This window comes from Tigriopus californicus, chromosome 7 (assembly GCF_007210705.1).
Source record: "Tigriopus californicus strain San Diego chromosome 7, Tcal_SD_v2.1, whole genome shotgun sequence".
NCBI classification, from domain to species: Eukaryota; Metazoa; Arthropoda; class Copepoda; order Harpacticoida; family Harpacticidae; genus Tigriopus; species Tigriopus californicus.
This window is the reverse complement of record NC_081446.1, coordinates 5,110,341-5,122,996: the sequence shown is the minus strand read 5'-3', so window position 1 is coordinate 5,122,996 and position 12,656 is coordinate 5,110,341. Positions and strand designations below refer to the sequence as shown.

The following is a 12,656-nucleotide window of genomic DNA, read 5'->3' as shown; positions in this document are numbered from 1 at the left end:
ATCCACATATGAAAATGTGTAATTTATGAAAATGATCGGTGTTCATTAAAGCTCGTTGTGTGCCAAACAAACCCAACAAGGTTTAAGATCTGCAATTATCTCACCTCACCATTTGTTCCAATAAATGTGCGTCGACTTTGCCCTTCGGAACCTTATTCAGCCTGTCTCACTCTCTTTCTTTCATTTTTTCTTTCTTTCTTCTTTCCTTCCTTCCTTCCTCCCCGTATTTGGGTCTTTCTCGTTCTCTCCTTGTGTCTCGCTTGTTCCCTACTAGTCTTACCTTGGGGATTTTTAGTGGTCCCAACAGAGTCAGCCAAGCGTATGGAAGGCCTGGTGGCAATGAACCAATGAAGGCAACAAGGCGCGCCTGGAACGCAGAAATGGATCCTGTTGCGCTTCTCGTACCATCAGCCTTCCTTTTTTGGCTCCTGTCTTGGATGAAGATTGTGGTAGTGGCATTTGTTACTTGTCTTGAGAAGGTGGAACACGTCGTTGACAACCAACATGTCAGAAACAGACAACACAACCGTAGCCTCAACAGAGCATGGCCCAGGCAAATCGGAAGAATGTGGATCGACCTCTGTGAGTGACACCCTGCTCTCCGGAGATAGTTCCCAAGGCAAATCATCCGAAAAGACCACGACGAAGACGAGTGCGACGACAGCGTCCTCTTCATCTAAAACCAAGGATGAGTATCTCACCACGGTCAAGCTCACACTCGAGAATCGTCGAGGGAGTGTGGATAATCTGAGACTTAATCACAAGTGCTCAGACATCTCACCAACAAACAAAGCGGTTTCCAATCTTATGGCTCCTCCTAATCCCAATGTACCCAATCAAGCTCTTCGCTACAATCGGATCTTCAAGAAATCCTCTCAAGATGGCAATCTGATCTTATTCTTACCTCAGAGAGAGTTGATCATCACAGAAAGCAAAGTGGAACCTCTGATGGGCGTGGCTCTGATCCACGAAAATGTGATCCATAGTGCCAGCCATAATCGGGTTTTTCTTCAGGTGGTCCTAATCTTCAGGTAAACATCAATGATAGTTCCTTCCCCTCTTTTTACCGACTTGAAAGGAAGACACTTTCTCAAGGCCCGCGCATTTTTTGGACGATAAGAACACTCGTCTTCACTGCAGTATATTGTGTCGATGGCTTAAGCAAAAACAAATTCATTCGATTTTAATACACCATAAGAACTTCCATTCCTCCTGCTGGTCGACCGGGAGAAGTAACGATAACGATTTTAACAAGGATGAATCGCGATGAATAGGGACAAGAATAAATGTCCAGAGTTTTAGCGGTCCCAAATCCGTATCACTCAGAACCCATTTGCGCATAATGGTTCCTTCGTTTCTACAACTGAGAGCGTTCTTTCTCCATGGTGGTAGGTTGCTCCCGGTAGCCCCCGGTAGTTACCACTACCCCCCATTCTCAACATCCCGTTAGTTTGTGCTCGAAACCATTTCCAGCTTTCTCATCAGCTCGAAAAATTGTACTGGAAACGATTGTACCTTTGGGTCTCGGTTGGGTTTCAAGCTTTGGTGACGAACATTCAAGGCGGGATGATAAATGATTCATATTGTCTACTACCGCCCGCCATTTCTTTCTCGTTATAAATCCTCGTCGTAAATGCGTTTTCGATATGCTGTACGTACAGCAAGAAAGCGGAACAGAAGTTCGGTTCCAAGTGCTCTGTTTGATTCCCGACGTTTTCGCCATTTTTTTCAATCTCGAATGATTTATGACCCTCTCAAGGTCTCCGAACCGTTTCGATCGCAGCAATTTCCTCAGACCATCTGTATCTGTGCTTGTCATGAGCCCTTGGGTGGAACAATGCTTCCAAACCTTGAATAATCTTTTTTTTGCGACGTAACCCCAGATAAACGAGGTATACAATCTACCGCTATCTCGTCGTTGTCTTGACTTATTTCGTGGCCATTACTGGATAACCCACCCAAAAGGCTCCAGACAATAAAGCGATGGAAGCGTGAGATTACAACAAGACAAACGTGAATAAAAAAGAAGGTATGACTTATGTGACTGACAGGTTTGTGACGGCCTTTGACACGCTTGTGTAACCCAACTTATACGGTTAATGTGGACCTCAGCTCTTGGAACTCAGTTAGCGAGAGGTCTCATTACGCTAAGGGAAAAGAGAAGAACCTTGGAACATGCCGCTCAGAATGGGGAATGATGGTCTTAATCTGATAATGAGTGCTCAGAAATGTTTACCCCCAAGAGAGAGGATTCTGACCAAAGAGCAGAGTTTTAGAAATAGTAAATAGTTTTGACGTAAAAGGAAATCTCTACATTGCAAGAGACCTTTTTGACGAGCCAAACGTAAGGCTTTGATCTTTTTGATAATGACAGGTCATCTTGACAGCTTGTCATGTCCTCTGGGATAAGATTAGAAACAATATGAACCTTATGTTCTTGTAACAAATTAACAACCAGAATTCCTTGGCATTTATGAACAAAGATGACCCCATTAAAGTTGTCACTTTGAAGGCCTTTTTCTACCAAAACTCTGGAAATTACAGAAAAGTTAAGCCTATCCCGCACTATGCTAAATGAGATAATGGTTGAGGAAAATCACCCTCGCTCCATGAGCGACTTGTGTTTTCCTTTTAATCATATTTGGCCTGATGTAATTTCTGGAGATAAGACAACGTTCGTGCCAATGGATTCAGAAAAGCCACGGTCAACTCCCACATGTGCTCTTATATTGTGCTCATTTTCCCCTTTCATCTAACTGAAGAGAAAACCTAGTCTCTTTCCTTGGACATCATTCATTGACTTGAATGAACGTTGCTAGACTTTTTGGAAGAATGGGATCCCTCTCAACCATTTCAATGACGAATGAATATTGTTAGCAAAAGATTGGATGTGGGTTAAGTTTAAGAATGTGGCTCAGGAAAAAAGGTTTGCTTAAAGAAACCCATTTGAAAATTAGGGGACCACACAGACAGAAAGAAACGAAACTATAGAATAACTAGGCCATTAAATTTCGTAGGAAATGAGACTATGCCGCCATTGCGATTCGTTTGTCTTAGGGCGGCTTTAAGGCGACTTTACACTACGATGGAAACGCGGGATTGAACCCGATTTGAGGATGGAAGAAGCACTAGGGCAGGTGCGAGTTCGGCAAAACGCTCGAATCTATCACTGTGCTCAAGTCGAACAAAGACTCACATGGCAAAAAAACTCGCCCCAGCACTAGTCCTACTTCCATCCTCAAACCGGATTCAATCCCGCGTTTCCATCCTAGTGTATAGCCCCCCTTACACTATGATGGAAAACCAAGATTGAATCCGGTTTGAGGATGGAAGTAGGACTAGTGCTGGGGCGAGTCCAGACTCGAGTGTGAGTCCTTTCTATAAGACTCAAGCATAGATAACTTCATATATAGATCGATCAAGGGCGCTGCGATCGCATGTTTTCGTCTCAGCTGTCACTGATGGGCAAAATGTTTCATTCGTAGTGAAGCTACTTAGGACAACTGTGGTACAAATTTGAATCATTGACGGCTCGTCCAAATTCAGAGTAGAAATCCCTAATACGACTCCTTCTCAAGCAATTACTCTCATCTAGCAAGCTTCATAAAACGGGTTTGAGTAAGTTGTCCGACCAAATTTTTAAGAACGAAATTTTGAAGAGGTTAAAATGGGGCTCAAGTTAAAGTTTTCATCCATGTGGTGGAAACACTTAACTGAAACCCAAGGAACAAGTCTGGGTTCAGTCTGACCTCCACAGGTGTCGGAATTACCTTTATTACGTAAAGCCGCAACCATGTCGCCCACACTTAAGCACATTGTTGGGAGATTGAAATGAAATTCCGAGTGCCTCATCATTGCGTTGCAATTTCGGATACATTTTGTTACACTTTCGAGATTTTCGAGATGTGTTGTTAAACCAGGGCAATCAATAGAGTACATAATTTACTCTACTAATGTCCAAATCTTGTATTATGATTACGTGTATTATGCCCCCAAAAGCATGTTTTTTTTATTATTCTACCGCTCTTTCTACCTGTATATTTGTAAGATTCAAAAGAAATTAAGATTAAAGAGGAATAACAAACGTTTCATGAGGATAATTCAACTTGCCTGAAGCGAGATTTCACGAAATATCTGTGTCCTTTTTCCACCAGCGTCAGCTGACCTGAAAACATGCTCATGCTGTACAACTCCTGCTGAGCTTAAGCATTCTCGTTATGGTTTTCTATGGACTCAAGTCCGAATTTGTGAAAAAAAATCATTCCTTGGTTTAAATTTCGCAATATGAGACTTGAGGAACAATGAAAGACTCGAGTCCTCTGCTGGACTCGCCCCAGCACTAGTCCCACTTCAATCCTCAAACCGGATTCCATCCTGGTTTTCCATCGTAGTGTAAAGCCGGCCTTAGTTGTTCCCATCCACTACTGACTAGTGAATTCAACTGATCCAAAGGGAATATTTCGATGGAAATAATGTGTGCTTCCGAGATGGAGTTATATGAATGGAGTAATACCTTGTGTTTGGGGGGACAGTCTTGAAAATATTATTTGGAAGTAATTGTTAAATCATCCATGAAAAAGTGTAAACAGCTTGCTTGTCAGTATATAACCGTATCTGTCTCCATGTCTGGACCAGGCAAGCTTGAAGAAAGTAAGTGGAAAATGTGCTTAATTCTTTGCAAGCATGTTTTCATTCAATGCTTTTTTCATATCAGGTTTTCTTGTGACAGCCCAAGCCTTTCAACAAAATGTCAGCAATTCATTTTGTAAGCAATATGGCCCTCCTGGAGTGGTAATAAAATATGAGCTCCCATTCATTATCCAGACTCAATCATTTTTCCATGAACCACTGAGATATGGACAGGGAAGCTAGGGTCTAAGATTAACCTTTTGAAGGGGAGTGAACGCATTGAGGTTTCCTTCAAATGAGACGGATTACAGATCGCCAGGAATAAAGTTATGCTCTCTCAAAGCCAGCGATGGCAATATTCAACTTTCAAGGAATTTCTGCCACTTTCTGCCACCATCTTCTGCCAGGTGGTCAAAAATGACTTTTAAGAATTTCCCATGCAAGTTATGTCCTCGTTGGCAAAAATCCAGTTTAAAGAAATTTCTGCCACTTTCTGCCACCATTTTCTCCCACCTAGTCAAAAATGGCTTTTTATGATTTATCATCCATGCTCAAAGCACAGTACAAAACAAGTAATGATATGAAACAAACACCTCCAGGGTAAGTAGGCCGGTGCTTAACTTGCCCAAGATAGTGCTTGTCCCAACTTGGATTTGTACACAAGCTCTTTAATGGCAATATAGGGGTGCCAAACATATTGAATCAAAAACATTTTATGCCAAGACAAATAAAAATAACTCATACAGGAATGGCAGTAATCTGCACCAATACTGGCATGGTAACGTGTCTTTCCTTGAACGGCAGGTTTGTTTCTGGCAATCTGAAACTTACCATGTATGCTTGTAAACAAGTACGACTTGTGTGTATGTTACCACTTGCTACTTCTCCTTTCCCCATCGCTAATCACATGGCACAGAGGAAAGAATTTTGTAATGAATTATTAAAAGAAGGCCAGTGGATTCATTTTGTGTAGCACTATGTTGCGGGATTCCAGGGGACATTACTTTTGATCAATCATTACACTAAGCTGAAAATTGGAATACATTTTCGTAACGATTCGGGGTCAATCTCATTTGCAAAAGAACGCAATGCGCTAACTTGATTCCCAAATGACAATTCTCGGCCCTTTCATCCCTGTCCTTGTGTCTAGTGGTTCATGACTCTCTAGGACCTGCCTTCTATGAAATGATATCTGACGTGTTCAACATGAAGGTTAAGCCCTCGGTTCAAATTACGAGTACTATCGAGCAGGGCCTTTTTCCAATTTAGTATTGGTTACTTCGCTATAAATAACTCAAATTGTCCATTGATAAGAAAAAGGCTCAATGTTACGGCTAAGGACAGATACATACCAATAAAAACTAACAAATGACCCAAAACCAACGAAAAATGACCAATGAATTTGTAAAGAAACGAAATGCGATAGTAATGGAACATCTCCAGTATTCAAGGGTCTTCACTTGCTCAAGTATTTGATGATGAATTACATGATAAGATGATCATGGGACACTATCAAGAGGGTGTCATAACTTATCATCATTTTTATATCCAGTTTTCTTGAAAGAAGGTCGGTCAAAATACAAGTATGTGAAGTTTGAATAGTCTGATAGAGCTCTTGCTCACCACTCTCTGGAGGCCAACAAATATTGCAGATAAGCTTCTGGGACAATTGTGTATGACTTGACAAAGCCTCAGAATTTTCATGAGATGGTCTAAAAGTTTCCCATTGTTGCAAATTTCGGACCTCTGGAAAAGCAAATGGAAAATATGTGGTCTAAAAATCGTACTGCATCCATCAGTCGACGTCTCGGTAGACTAAAAGATGTTAGGGACTGAAATGGGAAAAGGTTTCACACTTAAATCAAATGGCAACAATTAGACGAATTGATGGCTCGTTTGTCTGCTTTGGTTGAAACTGCGTAACGCAAGAGAAGGCAATCAGCCCGACACCCTGCTGCCCAACTAACAAAATGTGTTTAAAGCAATCGAAAAAATACGCAAATTGTTTTGGTAACAAATCCAGATTTTGTCCATCAATTTCATGTTTGTCAGAGTGGGGTGAAAGTTATGATGCATTTACACGAGATAAATTTGGTCACATAATTTGACAAACGATTCGGGTAATGTTAGACATCTGAAAAGGAGGACTAAAACTTATCTTATTTTCACCATGACTTTGCCTAAACCCCCTTGTATCGATAAGATCACTAATGTTGATTCAATTAAAAATTGCGACCAAGACTAAGGCTTTAACTATAGACTTCTAAAGATATGGACTGTGAATGAGCTTCCCGCCAAATCGGCCTGCTCTTGGTCAAAGCCACTCTGAGCCACTTTTCGAATTAAAGTATTTAAATGAGGTACGTAGCCCTCTTCAATTAAAGATATGTCTTTTCATATCATTTACTTGTAAAGCGGATCATTTCAAAAGTATGTTGTCAAAAGCTTATATAGCGGACCAAGAGCAGGCCGAAAATTCGAATGCTATGTATTGTTTTCTGCATAACTTTGACCATGTCTCCTGAGTTCCCTATGCATAGGTATGGGCTCAATTTTGGCCAAGTTCATCTATTCAACAAGATCTTGTGGTCGTATAAAATGCTTATTTGGAATAAGATGAACTGTTTAGGAGATGCGAAATTTTGGCTTCCGTTCGCAGTCCACATCTCTAGAAGTCCGTACTTTAACTGATTTGAATTAATTCATAAATGATATTGACATGGATTAACGAATTTAAATCTTGGTTACATTTTCGAATTGAATTAACATGCTTGATTGAAAAACAAACGCCAAATATTGCTTAGACCTCTACTGGCATATTGAAAACAATACATTTAGTCCACTTTCTCAGATGTCAAACATTTCCCAAATTGTTCGTCAAAATATGTACCCAAGTATACCTCGTGTAAATGAACCATCATGTGTGTACTTGCTAATTTCAAATGAAATCAGTGTCATACATGTGTTTGGCAATGGGCATATGTTAAAATGTTCAGTCGTTAGCTTTAGTACTAGTTAGCCACATTTAAGCGAAAGACCAAAACTCTGTTAGATTATTTGAAACGTTTGATAAAGATGAAGGGATAGAAAATTAGTTTTGGACCTGCTCTATTGAAAATAGCGGCAAAAGAAATCTACATATAACTTTGAAGAAGCGACAAAATAGACTTAGAATTTTCTTAAAAAGTATTATTCTGAACGAAGGAGGAGACATGAATTTCAAATTCAAAGAGCAAACTTTTCCAGACGAATAAAGCAAAATTCGTTGATGGATACGGTGTAGGTTTTAGTTGTCTAAAGTCTATGCCTCAAGTTACAAATACGTGATTGAAGAAAGGTATCGAAATACCTGAAATCGAACTTTACAACGAGTTAGCTTTCAAGCCCTAAAAAGTGACAAAACCTTACAAATTAGATTATTAGTGTAAGTCGATGTTCTTGTACTCTCCTTTACACCTTTTAAGAGCCCATCTCTTCTCGCAAAATTACCCAATTTCAAATTAACTCAATCCTTATCACGGAAGTGGAACTAAAAAACCGAAATAAGACCTTTCGAAAAAGTACTTTTTAATACACTGGAAATAGCTGGTAGCATCAAAACGAGATTGAAACATTTCCTCGCGTATTGAGTCAAGTGTAGGAAGATAACTTCAAGGTAAATTAGCAATAGGTGAATAATGAAGACAGAAAAACCGCTGAAGACAAAACGTACCGTTATTTGAGCTTAATGAGTCTGGAAAAATACACCAAAAATGGGCAAATATTCGACTCCTTCGCCGTTAATAAGCACCAACATTGGCCTTTGGGCTACTGGTAAGCTTTCTAGATTCTTATTCATCATCAAACATATTTTGTGCCAATTTCAATCGTGCTTTAAGTTTCTAGGAGTTTCCTATGGATCTCATATCTAGGTAAATTCATAATTCTCGAAAATCCCTTGCTTTTTAAATTCATCATCAATTGGCAGATTAGTGATTTGTTCAAATTTGCATTCATTTTTTGCCCTGCCATCTAGCTGTCAAGCATAGAGTTACAAAACGCTTCAGTTATGTAGTCAAATTAGGGACCCTGGATTCAGAGACACGCGAGATTTGACAATTGGCTCCACTCATGTTCTATCATGGTCCAATGATGAAGGATCATTGAATATTTTCTTCAAGGACAGTGCCAAATTTTATTGGAAGACAACCTGATTCATGGATATGGCATTTTAGATCGTTACTACTATTTTGTTACTTTCTAAATCCTTTTTGAGCCCACTTTTTCATAGGATTAGATTGCTATTATATTTCATTAGATTATTCAGACGAACATTATCTCATGTGAACTTCCTGAGTGTATCAAGAAACAAGTTCATTTTACTTTACAATGTAATTTGTTGAATATGGTTGTACTTTTTTTGAAGTGCTTTAGTCCAACTCGAGACTGGCAGCATGCGAAAGATCAGTCCATGGTGGATCAAATATGTCATAAATCATTCACAGCTTTGCCCTATTATGCAATGCAAACGTGCGACCTCTTTTTAGAAGCAACTGACTCCCTGTCGGGAAGGTTTTCAAACAAAGCCCATGTTCGCTGACAATTGGCAGCCAATCAGATCAGTCAAATTTGATGACGTATACTCAACCTCGCGTATCTATGGCTCGAGTATCTATACGTCAGAAAAACAAGCTCCGTGCATCAACAAATCTTTCTCGAACCTATTATGCATTGCGCACCCCATGCATTACTCCACGCATAAATGCATGAAACAATTCATAGCTCTTTCTAAATATATCCATGGTGCAGTTCTAATAATGAAAGGAGTCAAAATGTTTCTTAACGTAACCATTTCTTAATCACAGTTCTTGGCATGGCCCTACAAAAAGGTTATAGAAACTAAATGATACTTGGCATGATGACAGCCGCCCACGTGGATTTTCACTCTTGTACACTAATAGTGTCCAAAGAACCAATATAGAGGGGAAAAACATTAATGCTCTTTTTTACTCCCGCGCGTCCTTGTCAGGGGGTAATCTATTGGCGAAATTTAAGAATATAATGCAAAAACACTATTATTCAAAAACCTGAAGGCGACACAGTTTTCATTGCAATCACTCTTTTCCAAAATCTGCTTTTTCACAATTTTATGCTGATTTTTTTTTTCCTTTTTTATGAGGTATCTTCAAATTTCTATTTTGCAATGACATTTTTCATTTTGTACAGTGAGTGTGCATTTTGTCAAATTTATCTACAAACTTTTGTGCAAATCGATTGATTTTTTGTACAATTTTGCTGTCAATAAAGAAACATCATTGGAATCGAAAAACGAAACGAATATTAAGTAATTTTGCTGGTTTTGGGGTTTCTTCGATTACATTAATATTTTAAAACGTTACGATTACTTGGACTTTTTATACAAGTGACAAAAATGTAATGATAAGACAAAAGTACGAGAAACAGTTCGAAAACATATTTCCATTATTCACAAGCAATGAGGTTTTGATGAATACCAAGAATTCAGGTCAGCAAATATGTTCGATTATTTGAGGTTCCAATCAAGCGAGTTAATTGATCCCTCATCATTGAAGGTCTTGTTCGCGTAGTCATGCCCATGTTTGTTCATTTTCAGGTAGTTGGAACATTTACCTGCATTTGAGGGCTCCCCGACCTCAAAGAGCAATCATTTTCAGACTTCATTTAATTCCTGGCTTTCTGTGGTGTTGAGGATTTTCAAGGAGCTTTCAAATGCAGAAGAAACCTATGACTGTCCCAAAAATGGACCAGTTCTGTTCGAAGCCCAAAAGCTGTTGGCTTTAAGTCCCTTGTATGATAAGTTATGCACTGATTGAAATGTACGAGGGCTTCGTAAAGAACCACACCCGACGGCATGAACCAACGGAACTAGGTCTAAAACGTTTCTGACGTTCTTTGGGGGTCCTCAAGAGTGGATTGTTCCCATTCCATATGGCCCTTCCGAACAAAGTGGTCCACATTTTGGGAATAGGAAGTAGAAGCAAACTAAAGGGGAAAATGCCCAGATTCTTTGCAAGGAAACACTCCAATTTGGTATAAGCCAAGTCTATATTGGATCTTTTCGTTCATTTTATAAAAACTTAATTGACAACTTCTCTCTATATTTTTAGCACATTAACGGACTTCTTTTGTCTCTTAAGGATTAGAGAAATAATGAGGCTACTCATCAGGGTTCCTTTTTCAATTAGATAGCGTCGTATTTTGGTGCCAGAACAACGTAGAAACTTCACCTATTATAAAAAGTTATGTTTGAAATTTTAGCCTCCTTCAAAACCAGAGGCAATTAATTGAATTTTTTTCTTTCCAGATACGGACGTGAAGACGAGGAACTGATGGGATTGCGGTTCTGCAATGAGATCGTGATTGCCGCGGAACAAATCTACCCAAGTCCCGTGGAAGAGATCTGTCGAAACAAGTCCAAGCCCATGACTAACCACGAGGGCTACATGGCTGTCCCTGTCGTCATCGATATGGGCATCTCGGCCCCGCCTTCCGTCAGATTGCTCCCTTGTCGACCCTACAATGGAGCGCCCATCGGAACTACATACGAGGTTCAGTTATTCGCCGGGAAATCTCCCGAGGAGTTACCGCGGAAGAGGAAGATGGTTCAGATGTCATTGAGGCTTTATGAAAGGCTTCCCCGGACACTCCCACCACGATCTGTGGTGACGGTGGAGAAGAATTACATTTTCAGTGAGAACAACCTGTATTGCCAAGCCAAACTCGACAATGGAGTCTACTCGGAATCCGACGAGATTCTCTTAAATCTGCTCATCAAACGACCGGGAGGTCATGGGGTCAAGAAGCTCAAAGTGGCGATCATTCAACAAGTGGGCGTGGCCATGTTCTCCACAGGAAACTTCAAAAACGTGGTCGGAACGTTCCAAGAGGAGCTCAATCCGACCGATTCCTCGTACAAGGCATCCATTCCTCTAAAAGTGGAGCTGAACAAAGAGTATTCTTGGGTGGCCATGGACGAAACAGCCAAGCGCGATTCCGACATCAAACATCTGGCTCCTTCAGTGATCCACGCCACCAAGTCCATGTTCATTATACGCGTTCAGTACTACGTGAGTGTCTCGTTAGTTTTTGGCCTCCTTCAGCGAGATATCTTGGTCAAATTGCCTTTCTTGCTCAAACGAATGGACGAGAAAAAGTTGCTGGGGAAGGCGCTGGCCAAAAGTGGAATCAAATAGAGACGACTAGTTTGGTTTGCTTGCAAGATGTGTAATTGGATCATGAAGACCGAGGAGAAAAGAACTCGTCCTCTCTGTTGGTCTTGCGGTTCCTCAATCTCGATGTTGGGTTTGTCCACAGGCAATTTTGACCAGATCACTATAAGAAGGAAAATCACCCTCGATCATCCATAGTTGACTAAAGACTATTGTCGTCGTTTTCGTCGTCCTCGTGGTTGCTATCGTCACGAGTTGGCCGGACGAAGACCAGAGTCCATTGACAGACTGCTCCAGTTTTGGTTCCAGATGAAACCCAATTGCCCTTTGTTGTTCCATTTTATTAGAATTGCAGAGCTGAGTCGACCGCTTCAGCGCATTAAAAGGCCGCCACCCAGGATGAAAGACTTAGCTCTATAGATTTCCTTGAACGGAAGCATTTTTAACTTCGCTTGAAACCTTTTTGTCACAAAGAGCAAAATAACTGTGAACAATCTTGGCGGAAAAGCTCGTTTACTATTGACCTTTTTACGATAGAAATGTTCTTACAACCAGTAAATGTTGGTGCTGCCCATATCTCCCGGATGAAACGTATTCCCCGAACGAAAGCAGTTCTTATTCATGAGGATTTATCTTTCTGTTCTGCACTTGCCCAAGAATACCCCCGACCTTCGTATCCTCCATGGATATCTAAACTTTAAGAACCATCTTCCTCAGTGTATCCATCCTATTACTTCCTCGTCCCATGTTCCATCCCTCTTACAACCTACGTGAGAATAAATATTATTCATCTTTGCCACTGCAACTTTCTGCGAGTTTTCCCCAGGAGTCCAAAGGAGA

At 40.4% G+C, this 12,656-nt stretch overlaps 1 protein-coding gene across 1 annotated transcript; it reads left to right on the top strand.

The window, feature by feature from the left end:
• The first annotated feature begins 35 nt into the window (after positions 1–35).
• Positions 36–12,611, top strand: LOC131883128 (arrestin homolog). The gene is made up of 2 exons (XM_059230488.1): positions 36–1,031; positions 10,952–12,611. The coding sequence occupies exons 1-2, from the start codon at positions 505–507 to the stop codon at positions 11,838–11,840; spliced, it is 1,416 nt and encodes a 471-aa protein (XP_059086471.1). The 5' UTR covers positions 36–504; the 3' UTR covers positions 11,841–12,611.
• The last annotated feature ends 45 nt before the right edge of the window (positions 12,612–12,656 follow it).